This window comes from Phyllostomus hastatus, unplaced genomic scaffold (genome assembly GCF_019186645.2).
Source record: "Phyllostomus hastatus isolate PE091 unplaced genomic scaffold, TTU_PhHast_1.1 phas_contig_147, whole genome shotgun sequence".
NCBI lineage: Eukaryota > Metazoa > Chordata > Mammalia > Chiroptera > Phyllostomidae > Phyllostomus > Phyllostomus hastatus.
Window position 1 is genome coordinate 270,182 of NW_025333603.1, and position 18,052 is coordinate 288,233.

The window sequence follows — 18,052 nt, forward strand, 5'->3', positions numbered from 1 at the left end:
TGGAAAATCTTTTCCATACTGAAATCTTTGCAGTATCTTCTGAAACCAAACACAGACCTACTGTGCAACTCAGCAATATCACTTATATGCCAATAAGAAATGAAAACATGTTTACAAAAAGTTTTATATTCCAATGTTCATACCAGCTTTATTTATATTAGCCAAAATCAGAAAACTCAAATGCCCATCTAAAGAAAAACGGATGAACAAAATGTGACATAATGTGGAATAATTTTATATAATAATACTCAGCAATAGAAAAAAGATGATTTACTGATACATTAAACAACATGGTAAATCTCACAAGCATTCTGGACATAATAAATCAGTCACCAAAGAGTTCACACTAAATGATTCAATTTATACGGAGAGTTCTAGATGAGAGAAAAATCTATGGTGAAACATAATCAGAGGAATAATTAAGTTCTGGGAGGTAGGAACTGACTGGGAAGAAGCATAAGGAAACTTTCTGTAGTGACAGAAATGATCTATCCAACGATAAAAGTGTGAGTTACACAAAAGTCCATATTTGTTAAAACATGCCAAACTGTACTCAATATTTATTCATTTCACAATATGTAAATGCTATCTAAAAAAACCTGTAAACCTACTGAAGTCTATTATTTACTTGCTTTTTACAGAAGTATGCATTAGCAATTCTTAAATTACTTTGTGTGTTTTGGGGTTGAGTAAATATACTGAGGAAAATATAAGCCAGTTTTCTCACTGTTAGAGAAGAAAGTTACTATATCAAAATGGAGATTAGAATGAACCTTGAAGTCACTAGTCTAAAATAAAAGAGGTCAATATAAACTCATTTTTCATAATTGTAGACATAAAAATAAATGCAGATATGTATAAACACAGGTGTGGGAACATAGGCAAGTATGAACCTGTGCAAGTATATCTCCTAGCTCTGTACACCCAGGTGGCCTAGAAGCAGTGACAGAAAAATTTATCTGGAGCATATATCTTTGTTTCTAAATAACATTCTCCACTAAAAGGAATCAGAGCTCCTCAGAGAAATGGCGGATTCCAGAGCTGGGAAAGGGAGAGGAGAAAATGAGCCTGGAGCATTCACTGTACCAGAAATGAAGAAAATAGTCAAAGGATAGTGACATATTGAAAGGACACAGGATAATCAAATCTGGAACAATTTGAGCATTAAAATAAACGATGACAGAAATGGACTTATAGTATATTGACTAAGAATCCATAGTAAATGCAATACAATCCTGAATTAGATTCATAATCAGGAAAAAAATAACTATAAAGGACATTGAGGCAAATGACAGAATGTGAATATGAACTGTAGATTAGATGATGATACTGTATCATTGAAAGTTTTCTTAATTTTGATCGCTATGCTGTCGTTGATAAGAAAATGTCCTTATTCTATAGGGGTACCAGAATGGGAAGGAGAAAAGCAACAGATTGAGCACGTATTTGAACAAATAATAAAGGAGAACTTCCCCAATCTGGCAAAGGGAACAGTCTTCCAAGAAATCCAAGAAGCTCAGAGAGCCCCAAAGAAGTTGGACCCAAGAAGAAACACACCAAGGCACATCATAATTACATCAGCCAAGGTAAAAACGAAGGAGAATCCTAGAGGCAGCAAGAGATAAGGGGGCAGTAACCTACAAAGGAGTTCCCATCAGACTGTCAGCTGATTTCTCCAAAGAGACCTTACAGGCAAGAAGGGGCTGGAAAGAAATATTCCAAGTCATGAAAGACAAGGAACTACATCCCAGATTGCTCTATCCAGCAAAGCTCTCATTTAGAATGGAAGGGAAGATAATGTGCTTTTCAGATAAGGTCAAGTTAAAGGAGTTCATCATCACCAAGCCCTTATTTTATGAAATGCTAAAGGGACTTATCTAAGAAAAGAAGATAAAGAAAAGACATGTATAGTAAAAGGACAGCAAACTCACAATTATTAACAACCACACCTAAAGCAAAACCAAAAGAAACTAAGTAAACAACTAGAACAGGAACAGAACCACAGAAATGGAGGGCACATGGAGAGCTAGCAGCAGGGGGGGTGGGAGGAGGAGAGAGGGGGAAAAGGTATAGAGAATAAGTAGCATAGAATGTAGGTAGAAAATAGACAGGGGGAGGGCAAGAATAGTATGGGAAATGTAGAAGCTAAAGAACTCATAAGTATGACACATGGACATGAACTAAAGTGGGGGAACGTGGATGAGAGAGGGAGTACAGGGTGGAGGGGAGAGAAGGGGGGAAATGGGACAACTGTAATAGCATGATCAATAAAATACATTAAAAAAAAAAAAGAAAATGTCCTTATTCTTAGGAAACACATACCAAAGCACAAAGAAATAAAGGGGAATATCTCTAACTTTTTCTCACAGTTCAGGAAAAAAAAATATGTTTATCTATGTAAACATAGAGATACTGCTAAATAAATGGAGAAAAAAACTATAAAACAACTGAATCTGAGTGAAAAGTATAAACAAGTTCCTTTTACTATTCTTGCAACTTTTTTGTAAGTTGGAAGTTATATCCAAACAAAGCAACAAAAAGAACACATATAATACTACTAGAATGCCTGCTCTCGAGGCCATACAGTGCAAGGCTCAGTGCTAGGCACACGAGAGACCATCAATGATTACTAAAAATAAAATGTACATTTTTAAAGAAGAAATGTAAAAGTAAAATGAAAAGCATCTCTTTAGTATCAGATTTACAATTTTTCCCACTTATTGTCAAGTTTCCCCTACTATGTAAGAAACTCCCCTTTATCCCTAGACTTCACCAAGCACTCTGATAAACTCCTAGTGCACTTTCCCATGCCTTCATTTGGCGTTTATCACTTGCCATTTTGAATTGTTTGTTCTTATATATGTATCCTATGTACCCCACTTGCCTAACTAGATTATAAACCCTGTGAGGGCAGGAATCACTGACACCAGCTGGTATTTTCAGTAGCTTAATTAGTATCCTAAACATGCTTTATAATACAATTAGTTGTTAATTGTTTAGCTATCAGTTTAACAGAACTCTATAGAATGATTTCTACTAAAGATATTACCTGAAGTTTTCTTCCTGTAATTGCTCTAGTTGTAACTGTGCATGAAAAAACTTCTTTGCAACCATTGCATTTGGATCATCAAAAGATCCATCCAACTGGTCAAGTTTTTCATTCATCATCTCATTCTCAGAAACCAGTGAATTCTTTTCATCTTGAAGTGCAGTCACCTGAAAAACAAATACACAAATGTAGACATTAACAGCAAAATAGCATGGAATCCAGAGTTCTGGATTCTAATTCTGACTAACCCATTAAATTAACTTGATCAAGATAATTTCTAAGGATCCTTCCAACTCTGGAATTCTGAGTCTAGGAGGTTCCAGTAAAACAGAAGAAATTAGATTAATTTGATTAATATAGAGAAAACAGACTTTATATATATAAGGATATCATCTTTAAAATGTTATGCTTACTTTGGTTCTGGAAAGAAAATCTTTCTAAGTCTATAAAATTTGAGGTACCGATGAACTTCAAAAATTAACTGTTCCCATTTTAGTTATAAATTTATTTGAAAGGAGGCTGTTACCTAATAAACCAAAATACATACACAAATGCATGAAGTTATCATTTGAGTTTCATAGTAGAAAATTATTAGTACATTAAGTCTTCAGAGGACAAGTATATTATTTAGTTAACTAATAACAAAAAGCTGAATTGAATTTATTTGTACATTGAGACTGCTCTCTCATGATTTACAATGGACATGTAACTTTACAATCACATCAATATCAGTACCTCATTTTTTTTTATTTTACTTACATATTTATGTAACAAGCATAATTTGCTCTCTGGATTCTATTTCTTTTCCATTTAAAACATCTTTAAAAAAGTACAGTAAGGCCATGATGTTTCATAAGACCAGAGGTTTACATATGATTTTATTAAGATTAGTTAAGAAAAAAACTTGACCTATCATGATTTCCAACATCTTGATAAAGTTTGGTATTCATATTTTTAATAGGTATAATTAATTTAATCCATTTATGTAAATAAGACTATACACACACACACACACACACACACACACACACTGAGCTAGTAACAGGAAATTAATATCCTTAATTTTGCCTTAAATACACTACAGGCAAGTTACAGACATTGTCCTCCAGAAGAGAAACACAAAAAAAGTCTGGGAAAGTATCCACAGGCAGACTATAGAAGAAAACAATTCTTTTCCTAAATCCAATGCATGTATTCATCTTTGTCATATTTAGTGACTATTACCTGTCATGTACAATCCTAAATGAGTGAGATACATAAGATCTTTTAAGCAGAAATGTGAACAAAAAAATTCCATGATACATAATAATATGCTATATGTGTTTGAAGACTTAGTGCATAACTTCCATATCTGCATTTTCATATAACAATAGCAATGATGACATACAAACACACACACACAGTGTTATGAGTGCTATATACCAGGCCCTGTTCTAGGTGCTTTTTATTAATTCATTTAATCCTTATAATCACTCTGAGAGATATACACTATTATTACATGGTTTCTTAGGAGATAACTGAAGTATACAGAAATTAAGTAATTTGCCTGAGAGGATATCACCAGCTAGTAACATGGCCAGGTTCCGAATACAAGTGGCCTGGTTTGAAAATCGACCTCTTTACCCATTAACTATTTCCTCTCATGCCAAGTTTACTCTGCTAATATGTATATACAGATGAACACAAGAATTATATATACATGTGTTCATATACACATACATACTAGCAAAAGAAAATTGGCTCCCACATGTATTGGGAGTCAAGCACTTCCAAGTACTTAATTAACCACCTCACTTAATATTCACACCTTATTAAGTAGATATTTTAATTTCCTTTTTATGAAAGAAAAAAACTAATGCCTCATCTAAGTACTGTAGTTGAAATTCTATAATTAGAATGACATTTTTAAAGAAGTAGTTCAGCCAGCAATTTTCAACTCTAAGAGAAAAATAATTATGAAATTCATGCCTGAATATTCAAACCTATAATACATTCTTTTAATGGGCCCTCTATGAAATGAAACCCAACCTCCAAAACACTTTGACAATTACTTAATTAAAATTAAACCCTTGTAAATGTAAAAAGGAAATTTTTCTTAGATCAGGTTCCGTACCTGCATATCTAGTTCTTGGCACCTTTGCCTCAGTTCTTCTTTCTCTGCTAGTGCTTCCTGAAGTTCTTCCAGGGCCCTTTTCAGCTGAAATATAAAATGTCCTAATTCTTAGAAAATCATGTTTTAAACAAATTGAAAAATATATTTTTATCACAACACATAATGAAAAAGGTTTTTAAATTTTACCTGCTAACAAATAAGTCTTAATCTGTTGTTTTTATATGCATTAACATTAACAATTAAGGCTAAGCTCCCACAGAAATAAAACTTTATGTAAATCCTTATAAAATATTTAAACAAAAGAGTATTAGAGAATGCACTGCTTAATTTCATCACAGGAAAAAAATTTAGAAAACAAGTTCAACTTTCAATAAAATATTTCTAGAAAAATTTCTTTAATTTAAAATACTTCTACAGATGATTATAGAATTATATCCCTGAAGCCTATATAATTTTATTAACCAATATCACCCCAACATATTCCATTTGAAAAAAAGAAAAAATATTTTTTCAGACAAGTAGTGACACTACAACAAACAGATTTCCAAATATGTAAAAGGAAAAGTACTTGATACGCTTGCTTCTCTGCTAACCCTTTCCTTCACAACCAAACTGGGTTTCACACTGGAGGAGAGGGCCTTTTCCCCCATGTAAAACAGTCATGTAATAGAATCAGGGAAAGGAGACTTGAGTACAGGGTCTTTGGACTATTTCTTCAATATTAGGAGAAAGGAGTATAGGGTCTTTGAGCTGTTCTTCAATATTGAGAGAGGAAAGCAACTATGACAAAAATTATATTACCTTAGTAGATAAATTAGAACTCAGCAGAAATTTTTTAAATTGTCTACTATTTTTGTAATCACATAAAATGGGTCATATATGTATTGCAAGTGTCAGAAGGAAGTTCGATACCTCTCAACTCTTTAAATATAATCATAAAAAACTCTGCAGACTTGTATGCATGAAGGAATATATAATAATACTCAATTGAGATCTTGTAACAGCATAAATTATCTAAACTTCACAGATGAAAATAATCTTGAATATATTCTCTGTAAGCTTCATGATAGTAATTGGCAAAGTACTGTATCACTGCTTTCAACATTTTCCTCACATTCTGAAATACTCACCTGTTGCTCTAATTCTCCAACAGCATCATTTGCAGGAGAGCTCAATATTTCTTTACTCATCAACTAGGAAATTAAAACAGTAAATTAAGTATAATAAAGTGATGTTTATATGGTAAAAATGTTTACTTGAAAGAACAGTAAAATACAGTTTTTCCTTGTCTTAATTTTAACCTTTAGAATATAATTCAAATAAAAATTCTACAGAGATTCAAGTTAAATAATACAATGTTCAAAGACATTACACTGATGAGGACATTATAAGTATATCTGAAATATGTAAATATATTGAAAGTATTTGCATACTAAAAAATTATAATCTAAGTTATATGAAATGACTAAATAAAACTGAACATATAAAAAAAGATCCTTCCATAACATAAATTAAGACTTTTAAAAGGCAGCCTTTAAATGACTAATTAGCAAAATTACTAATTTAAGAAGAGATTTTAAAAGTAGGAGTTATACAAAAAAACACTGTGAAATAACTACTGTATTTGCCATGTATAATGCACATTTTTTTGCCCAAATTTTTGTGGGAAAAATAAGGGTGCACATTATACATGAGTAGTGCCTGAAATACGTTGTATCTATTCTTGTGTTTTATAATTATTTGTTACATAAAATTTCTTATAATTATGTTAAAAAATGCTAAAATTCCTTTATAATACAAAAACAAGTATCTGAATATAAATAAATTAATTAAAACAGAAGATTTTTTCATGCAAGTTTGGGCCAAAAATGTGGGTGCACATTATACGTGGCAAAATACGGTGTTTTGCATATGAAAGGCAGATTTATTTATGTATAGTGACACTTTGAATTCAAATCAACAATGCAAACTCAGAGTATGCATACAGACTTCTTAAGTCCTATATGATGTCTCCCTCTCAATCATGCCCTTTCCCAACTGTGTTTGCCCTCATAAATCCTTCACTCCACCTTCCCTCATGTCTCCTCTGTACCCTATCAGCCCCTGGAGTCTGATTTTAAGAATCAACGTGCAGCATATGAATTCTGATAATTCTGAATCTTTATGGTTAACTTAGATAACTAGACTGACTTTAAGCCAGGCTGCCTGGCTCTAAAACCTAAATGAGTATCACCATGTTTGCTAACATTCTGAAAATACATATGATATATACAAATACATACATATACATACAATTACACACACATACACATACATACACACTTTAGAAATTCAGGAAAGATTGCTCTAAGTGTCATCAAAAATTAAAAGAATTATAAATTCCTAACTAGAGGGAGGTTATGTGCCCTATTTAGTTGAAGCTATTTAAAGGACTTTAACGATATCAATTTACCTTTTAAAATGAAGAGGAACTAAAATTGGACTTAATGTCATTTTAAGATATTTGGGAGGGGAGGGAAAACACAATAGCTAAAGGTAAGGAAACATGCTGCAAAGGGTAAATTTATACAAACGGAAAAATACACATCATAAGATTTATGTGAAAAGTTTTATATAGTTTAAGATTTTCACACCTATGTGAATATGATATAACTTACCTCTTGAATAGCAGTCATGACCACATGTTGAACTGACTCTTCCAGTGTCATTATATTTTGAATATGTTCTGTGATTTAAAGAAGAAATCAGATCTGAAAAAAAATCTACTCTTTACCCATAGTAGTTCAGCCATTCAATTAAGAGTACAGAAATGCATTTACCGCATACTTGTCTATTCAAGTACATTATTTTTCCCCAAGAAATATGTCCAATGAAAACAAATAAGAAGAAATGAAAATATTCATATAAATATTTTTAAATGGCTTAAAGAAGAAAACCTCTAATTTTGGTATAACAAGCAGAAGAAATTACTATCTTAAAACAATTATGAAATTTCTTCCTTCTTGTTAAATATTCAGTACTTTACGATAAATTCAAGTATATTAAATTAACAAAAAATCTTAAACCCAGAAAGTTTCATTTTATCACCTATTTAGATTACCTCAGGAAGGCTTTCAAAAAAGGAACTTATATAGCTTCCTGTAAAAGCCTGTTCAACATTTACCAAGTCTCAAGGAAATACAGTATACTTACAACTTACTGCAAACACCCATGCAATAACTTAAGTTGATCTATCCCAATAAAAAATGAGAACTCAAGAAAAAAAGTCTTTCACATATTTGCAGATTTAAATCCATTTCAACTTTATCTTCTCAAGCTAAAATATTTTTCAAAAACTTGAAGGACTTCTTATTTTCTAATAGTTTTATTTTCATGACTCCTTTGAAAAACTTCTAAAAGTTCTTTAAATTTTTCTTTTATTTCTGAAGCCAAGAACTAGACAAAGATTTTGATTCTGATATGCACCTGACCCCTAAGTGCTATGAGGGTGGAGGAGAAGGAAGAATTAAAAACAGAATGCACAGGCAATGGAATTGTATCCTTTAATTGAATTTTTTGAATAGACTACTTCAAGTTTGCTAAAATCTTCATAAAAATGATCACTTTCCCCACCAAAATATACAGGGTTCTATTTGCCAAACTATGTCATCCTTTCAAGATTAGACTGTTGCAATATCATGGAATGATTTTGAAAATCAATTCTCAATTCTGCAAGTATGAAGGTGTAGAAGCTGCTTTATGTTCTGAATGCATTTTGTTTATACATTTTAATTAAATTACTAAGTTTTGTCTCATTTTTCTTCTGTTTACTCTTAAAAATTGAGAACCCAAACACATACCTACAAAAATAAATTCAAATAGTCCTGCTTCTTAATAATGAAAATTAACTATTTCTTTATATTTACTAATTGCTAAATTTTATTTATGTATCTAGGAATTGAATTTCCTTTTAAAAGTATGAAGACCAAATTGCTAAGTAATGCTTAGAAGTAAATTGTGAAAACACTACATATTACATTAAATTTTGTAGGAAGCAACAAAATCAAAACTTAAGGGAAAGTTCTGGTTTAAAATGTCAATCACAGCTTGAAATAGAAAGACACAATTTATAGTTACAGAAATGAGATAAAAGAACAGATATTAAACAGTACAAATTTAAAAAATCAAAGCCAAAGTTGTTTCTTTAAAAGAGTATTAAAACTGACAAACATGCTAAAATTAAGCAAAAAGATGTGTGAACCTTGACAAAGAAAACACCTACTAAGGTCTCCTGGTAGCTAACTGGGCTCAAATTTAAAAAATAAAAACAAAAACAAAAAAACAAAGCTTAGCAGCCATTTCTACACAGGGGCCTCGCAAGCAAACTGCACTGCAGGTAGAGACTACACTGAATTGCCTGATTGCACTGTGTTTCTGCTGTCTGAGCCAACTCTTATAAAGGAGGTCCTGGAATCCCATTTCAACCAATAGAATAGGATTGAGGCTTTCCCATCCAATTGGAAGTGTGCAGCTCCAACCAACCAGAGTGGCTCTATTCTGGCCAATCAGGACAGTGCCTTTTGGATCAATCAAACTGTGAGGACTTATCAGGAAGCAACAGTGGGTGGGTAGGCAAGCAATTCTTTCCACATTAGCCAGCTCCCCTCTGGCTCTGAGAGTGCATTCTCTGGCTGCACTGAAACACTGAAGGTGTCTCCCAGAAGCAGAGAGGAGCAGACCAGAGCAGCCTAGAGCACACTGGCACAGAGCAGAGACCAGTGCAGTGCAAAGCAGACCTCTGAGGAGCAAAGCAGTATAGCTGGAGAGGGCATCCCAGGCCTGCCTTACACTGTGCTGCTTTCACAGCTGTGCTGTTTCACAACTGAACTGTTCTGTACTGAATAGTTTCCTTCTTCACTGCACCCCAAATTGAGGATTCCTGTTAGTGTTGAACTCGTGCCAATAACCATAAATAGACAGACGTTATATATAACCAGTAATTGAAATGGAAACAAAGCATTAAGGAACTAAAAAATTAAAAAGATCATAACAGAAAATTGCTAATTTAAAAGTAAGATACTATCTGTCAGTTTGTAATTAAACATTAACAGAACTTTTAACTTTACATGAAGCAAATAGTCCTTATTTTTATGAAACCTGATGACCTCTGTATTATCTGTAAAAAATACAACCCTCTACAGAAGTCCTGATGTGCCCTAGAAAAAAAAACAGCTAATGATAGATATGGATAGACTAATAATAAATTTTCTGATATGCAATCCTTTTTTATTTATAAACTACAATTAATTTTATGTATTTTATTTTTCTTCTTTCTGAATGTATTTTTACTGAATTGATCCTGTCTCATATGCTCTCTTCTTCAATTGGGTAACATTGAATGTATTTTCTAAGTTCTGGCTTAAAGTATTTTACAAACTTAAGCACCCAACATTTTGCTTTAAAGGTAATGTACTAAGGCCAAGTTTTGCCAAATCATCCATAAAAAAATTACCACCTGGTAATTTTTCCACCTGGTAAAGATCCACAAAAATCTTACCACCTGGAATGAAGTAAGTCCCTGAGGCAAGCAGATCCTGGTCTGTTCAGTTTATCATTTCACTCACCATATTCAACCAAAAATGCTTTATGTTCACAGTAAATTATAGATCAATGTGTTTTGATATATCAATATAATACATGAAATCCACTTATAAGATTAAGACTGCCTATTTGGAGGATACATTGGGCAGGCACTCTTTTGAAGAGAAGAATATCATCTAAAGAAGCTTGGATTATAATTTAATACCTGCATATTTACTTATAAAAATCTGAATCATCCTAAGGTTCTGTTATGTTACAAGTGAAAAGAGATAATGTATCAAACAAATAGGTACAATTTTTACTGATTATCCACAAAGTCTTAAGCATTGAATATATTAAATTAAATTAAAATGTATTATATTTAGCTACTGAATATAAATCTCAGAATCCCAGTATAATTATGGTACTCAAGATTGTAGTTTTTTAGTGGCATAGCTGAACTAGAATTAAGATGTCCTGACTTACATTTCAGGGTGCTTTCTGTCAACCAGTAGATAGTATATTTTAGTGCTACTTTCTATAGCAACAGAGGTTGTTTCTAGAAAGCACAAGTTCTCGAATGACTGAAATTCACTTACCCTGCTTCTTTTCACAGTTGACTGCACAACCTAAAATAAGCTGCAGCAACCTCCCAAGCTCCACAGAATCTGAACATTCAGTTATTCGGTTTAAATCAGGAATAAGTTCTTCAGAAATCTGTTGCCCCAAAAACTGTGGTATTGAAACAATAAATTAGATCATTCATTTACGTAGCCTAAAAAAATTTCCTAAATTTAATTATTACTAGGAAAGTAAATTATAAATAGGTTCATGAAATGACAGATAAGTTAACAAATGATAAATCTGTAATTATTAGCAGATAAATTAACAAATGATAAACCTGTAATTATTGGCTAAAACCAGTTAGCAAAGCCACCACTCAAAATTTTGAGTAATCAACCAAAAGCAACTAACATGCTTTTATACCAAATATCCTTTGTTCTACTGTCAAAAATGGATTGCTTAAGAAGCTCCTGACCTGATCTATTATGACAAAACTTAGGCCATTAAGAAAAAAGATTTATGTTAAGCCAAAGAATATTCATAATATTTTGTTATACAACTGATTAAGAAAATCACAAAATAAACCATCACACATAAACGATAATGGATTAATCTTTCCTGGCCTGATGCTTCTTTTTTAGCTTATTAAAAGTGTTTGTGGCATTAGAAAAAGCTTCAAAATGAGTTTCAGGCGTAAGTTTAAGTCTTAACATTATTTGGAAGAAATTACAAGTTAATCTGTAGCAACTTTACAAAATAGACATAATTTTTTTCATGGTGCTTGCCACCACTTCCAAATATTAAGCAATAAACCTTTTCATACATATCAAATAATCCTACTAGAGAACTTATAATGCTGAATAAGAAAAAAAATCTACTTGAATAATGAAGTAGCTGATATGAATTTAATACTACTTCCATTTTTGCATTTTCCCCAATTCATTTGCATAAGCATAATTTCAAATATATTTTTGCTGTTGTTTACATTGGAAACAACTGGCAAAATAATGCTTTTGATAGAAAATAATTTCAATTTAACTTTAAGGTACAATTTATAGCATTACATAAAAATCAAATTATATAAAGGCAATTCTATTTCAAAATACAATGAATTTAAAGAGTGTCAATATAGAAGCAATATTATTTAACAAACCAACATATTAAGTTTAAGTCCATTTTGCTCACAAAATTTGAATGTTCTAAAGATAGCATAAAGAATAATATATTCTAGTTACAAATTATTTTCTAGTAAAATGTTATAAACAAAATGCCAAGTCATTTTTCAGTGTCATAATACTAACACACAGCATGTTTTATTTAAACAAAGTCAGATGTTTTTCATACCTCACTGTAATAACTCATGATTCCTTGAAGTACCTTCTTTAAATTACTAGCCTAGAGGAAAAAAAATATAATAATTAAATAATTTCATATTAAAAATTAAATAAAATGTGTGCCAAGGTGAAAAACAATAAAAACTGCCTAGGATAAAAGTTACAAAAATACTGTTATATTTGAGTTCTACAAATATGAGTACATGATAATTTTTAAACATCAAAGGGTGAACTGGTTTGACTGTAAGGAAAAACTGTCTATATGATTATACAGTTTAACCAGGGTGATTCTAAAGTGAGCCAACTTTAAATATTGAGCATGTCCACACTCAGGCATGAGCAAGTAACAGGCCTAGACTTACTCTCCTGACACAAACAACTGGAAAATGGGAGAAAATACAAAGACCAATTGTTTTCAACCTTTAGCCAACAGGCAATATAGAACTCTTATATCTGAGAGAAGAAAAATAAAGATGAGCCCTACACTACCTAAACCTGATGTTCTTACTGAGTTGAGATAGATATCAGCAGTTCAGGAAGATCAAAGTAGTTAAAATTTACATGGCAGACAAATGAGAAAGAACTCCAGAAATCTGCGTAATTCTTCCTTTGACTCTCTGAATATTAATTTGCATATGCATGGATGAAAGTCAATGAGATTAAATAAAAATAATTTCCAAGGAAAGAACAATCCAGGGAACTATATTCTGAACAATTCTCAATAATTACACAAGCCATAAATGGCTGAAATGTCTACCAATAAGGGTAAAAAGACTATGCTGTTATAAACAAGTAATTACTAACAAAACCAAAAAGATCGTCTAGCCCTAAAGGATCTGCTTTCCATCCCCCAAAACCTTGAAAGGATCAAACTGATTCAAAAGTATCTTAAATGCTGGCAGAAAAAAGTCCAACACTCTTTAAAAAAATACAGAAAAAAACCTCAGCACTAAACAATAAAATTCACACAGGCTAGCATCCAATAAAAAATCACTTACACAGTGAAACTCAGTCAATTACTACACAGGACAAACCTCAACCAATGGAAATAGGCCCAGAAATGAGAAATGAAAGAATCAGATGATACTGTTAAAACTGCTAATTTAAAAATGTTCAACGATTTCAAAAAAGAAATGGAAAACTGTTTTTTTTAAAGAACCAAATAAATAGCTGCTCACTGAATAAAAAAGCAAGACCCAACTATTAGGTATCTACATGAAACACTTCTAATACAAAAAATACAGAGATGTAAAAATAGAAAAAAATTACACTACAGCAAAAATAATCATAAAACCAAAATGGCTACATTAATATCAGACAAATTAGACCTTAGAACAAGGAGTATTATCAGGGATAAAGAAAGACATTTTCATAATGATAAATAAATTTATTCACCAATAAGACATAAACAATTAACATACATAACCTTCACAACAAAAATTCAAACCACATAATTTAAAAATTAACAGAACTGAAAGGAGAAATTGACAAATCCACAATTATAAGTAGAGATTAAAGAAGTCCTCTCACCTTAAAAAAATATCGGACAGGAAACCAATCAAAATATTAATGATGTAAACAGAATTATTAACAAATCTGATATAATCCTTATCTGCAGAACTGCAGAATACATGCTATTTTCAAGTGTATATGAAATGTTCACCAAGACAGACTATATATTAGGTCATAAAATAAGAATTTCTTAATATCAAAATGGAATTAAATTAGAAATTAAGAAATTTTTTAAAAGTTACTTAAAAATCCTCAAATATTTAGAATTTGAAAGACCTATTTCTAATGAACCCATAGATCGAAAGAATTATCACAAGGGAAATTATCAAATATTTTGAACTGAATGAAAATAAAAACAGAATATGTTAAATGTGTGGAATGTGGCCAAGGTGATACTTATTATTAGGGGGAAAAAGGCCTAAAACTGATGATTTAAGCTTCCACCTTAAGAAGCAAGAGAAAGAAGTGCAGACATACACAGAAGAAAGGAAATAAAAAAGATTAGAGAGAAAAATCAATGAAATAAAACAAAAAGCTCTTTGAAAAAAGTCAATTAAACCCAATCAATATCAAGCCAGACTTATCAAGAACAAAAACAGAGAACACAGAAATTACAGTGTCAGAAAAGAAAAAAGAAACAGAAGGAATTCAAACATCCATCAATATGCAACTTGTGGTAGAGCAATGTAATGAAATACTACTCATTAAAAATTAAAAAGAGAAATTTATTGCTAATGACAGATTAATAATAATTAAATGTATTAATAATACAAATTTATGAGTCTCAAAAATTTTATATTGAGTAAAAAGATGCTAGAGACAAAGAATACATGTTTGATTCCCCATTCATATGAAACTCTAGAAATAAAATCTTTAGTGACTGAGAGCAGATCTGCAGCCACCTGGGGCCAAGTTACAAATAAGGATTAACTAGGAAGGGACATATAAACATTTTCGATGAATGAAAATTTTCTACATCTAACGATAATGAGAGTTACATAGGAACATGCATACATAAAAACTCAAACTGTATTCAATAAATGTACCCTTAATTTTTAAAAAGAGATTTAGTTGAGTTTAGTACTGATTTTAGAAACAATATTTAGATTAAGTGCTTCTTCCATTAATTCTGCATACCTTTATTCTCCAGTTGTCACCAACATCCTCCTTAATTCGGCTTAACCAAGATTCATCGAACCAAGCTACATCACTAAAGCAAAAATACAAATGCTAAACATTAAATGTTTTATTGCATGTAAAATATCAAATTTAATAATAAACAGAGACAGTTATTTCATATCTTAAAGACTTAATAAGAATAGTACATATTATCTAAAAGACCCACTACATTTTTTGTTATTCCTAAGGAGTTATTTTGGAAGTTCTCATAATAAACTATTTAAAGTTATTAACATCTTCAATTTAAGAAACATTTATTAAATATGTTATAACAGGTACCCTGAAACAGGAAGATGTGAAAGTCCCTATCCTAAAGGAGAAAATAAAAAGAAAAGTAGCTTTCAATGTCTACTATGTCTCAAGCACTGTGCTTGATGTCTTTCCACATTACTTCATTTAAATGTCACAGTAACTTGGGCAAAGGATCTATCATTTCCAATCTTACTCATCAGGGAACCGAGGATGAGAGAACCTAAGTAATTTGCCCTAAGTAAAATTAGTATGTGGCAAAGTCCCAAATAAATCTGACTGTAACTGAGTATAATGAGTGTAATGAGAAATCTGTTAAGGACAAATTCAGTTTTTAACTTTTAAAGCTAAGTCCTATTGGTATGGAAGGCCAGCACAAAAAATTTCTATATAAAATACTTATGTATTAAATAAGGTTTCATTGAAGGATGACATTTGACTACAAACAGTGAACTACATTAATAGATTATATTTTAAACAAATATTTGGATGCCTACTCTGTGTAAGGTACTGAGTAAGATTAAAATGAAGATATATAATTTACTATTTGAACTCATAGAGAAATAGTTATTAAAGGGATTAAGAGCACAAATAACTATATTCAAAGGAGAATGGGATACATGCTTTACAGGTTAAGCCAAAACTACAAAATCACAGAATATAGTGCTAGAAGAGGTCTTAAAGGTCCCATCCAAATTTTTACTTTACAGATATGCCAACCAGAATGACAGGAGAAATTAATGGAATTCTTTTCCACAGCAGTACCTTGAATTTAAAAATGCAAAGCTGAAATTAGAACACAGTGATTAGCTTTTCAGAAACTGCCTCAGATGTTCTAATAGAGATGATATCACGTCTAACTAGAGTAACCAAAAATGGCTTCACCATTTTAAATTCCTTTCCTTTGAATTTTAACCATTTTCTTTTGAGAAAATTAATGTTAACTATGTTCAGCTTTTCCCAGATACTAAGGCTACAATTACCAAAATAATTTGGCTAACTCTACGAATGATGTATTTCTAATCAGTTCTTTACCTGAATAGACTCAATTAATTTAGTTAATGAGTCAAAAACTGCAGAAGTAAATTTACTTTCTTTTGACATCAGATTAAATAAAAGAGGCATGTATGCCAGTTGTACTGGTTAATTTTATGTGTCAATTTGGCAAAGCCACAGTACCCATATATTTGGCATATATTTGGTCACATACTTGGATGCTGTAGTAAAGGTATTTTTTAGATGAGGTTAAAATTTAAAACAGTAGACCCTGAGTAAAGCAGATTGCCCTCCATAATTTTGGTGGGCCTCATCTTATCAGTTGAAGGCCTTAATAAAAAGACTGACCTTCTCTGAGAAAGAGCAAATTCTGCCTTTGCACTCTAGCTGCAACATCAACTCCTCCACAGATCTCCAAGCAATCATGAGAACCAATTTCTTAAATCTCTCTCTCCTCTTATGTGTGTGTGCACCCCACTGTACATATATATACTTGTACATCTTACTAGTTCTACCTCTCTGGAGAACCCTGACTAATATACCAGTCTTCTGACCCTAAAAACAGTTCAGTTTGATTCTAGAGTTACTTGGTAATTACCTTTAGAACATGAATCTGGAAGTGACCTCTTCTAATTTTTTAGCCTTTTGTCTTGCATTTCTTCTTGTCCTCCTTTCCATCCCAAATCAACTTTAGCCCATACTTAGTATGCTCAGACTGCAGATAAAGACTACACACTAGTGGCTTAAACAACAGAAACTTATTTCTCACTGTTTTGGAGGTTGAGAAGTCCAAGATTAAGATGCTGGCAAAATAGGTTTTATTCTGAGATCTGTTCTCTTGACTTGTAGGAGGCTGCCGTCTTGCTGCATGTACTCACATGATCTCATCTTTGTATGTTTGTAGACAGGGAGTGACCTCTCTGATGTCTCTTTTTATAAAAAGTCTAATCCTAGCATATGAGGACCTCACTTTTATCACCTAATTAACCTTAATGACTTCCTTAGAGCCCCCATCTCTAATACAGGTACACAGTAAAGCCCTACAGAATTAGGTCTTTAGCCCATGAATTCTGAAGGGGCACAAACAGTCCATAATACCCTTAACTGAGAAATGCTTTTTAATTTGTTCATAAATATATATTTCCTGCTTTCTTTCTTATAAATCCATTCTTCTCCAACAATTATAATGACAGCCAATCTTTCACATTATTAAACTTGATATCCAATCTGAGAACTCTATGGACATATTGTAAATATCCTTCTTCTTTTACATTTTTGTATTGTCACACCTACATGCCTTAACCAGACTCTTACCCCAGCAACTAGGCCCTTTCCTTATATTTCCCAGAACTTCCCGGAAACTCGGAGGGCACCAAATAAGAAAGGGACATGAGACTAATGAAGCCAAATATAGTCCAACTGTTTTCTAATAAAAATTGGTAAGAATCACTACACAATTATTTTTAACTCCATCCATGGTATATGTCTTCCAACAAT

At 31.8% G+C, this 18,052-nt stretch overlaps 1 protein-coding gene across 1 annotated transcript in view; it reads right to left on the bottom strand.

The window, feature by feature from the left end:
• HOOK1 (hook microtubule tethering protein 1) overlaps nucleotides 1-18,052 on the bottom strand; it is a 60,056-nt gene that overhangs the window by 31,243 nt on the left and 10,761 nt on the right. Inside the window, exons 3-9 of the mRNA XM_045857479.1 lie at nucleotides 15,269-15,341; nucleotides 12,630-12,680; nucleotides 11,321-11,453; nucleotides 7,820-7,887; nucleotides 6,293-6,355; nucleotides 5,163-5,246; nucleotides 3,050-3,216 (exon numbers count right to left, since the gene is read on the bottom strand). Coding sequence (XP_045713435.1) covers nucleotides 3,050-3,216; nucleotides 5,163-5,246; nucleotides 6,293-6,355; nucleotides 7,820-7,887; nucleotides 11,321-11,453; nucleotides 12,630-12,680; nucleotides 15,269-15,341 — 639 coding nt within the window. The remainder of the gene's footprint in view (nucleotides 1-3,049; nucleotides 3,217-5,162; nucleotides 5,247-6,292; nucleotides 6,356-7,819; nucleotides 7,888-11,320; nucleotides 11,454-12,629; nucleotides 12,681-15,268; nucleotides 15,342-18,052) is intronic.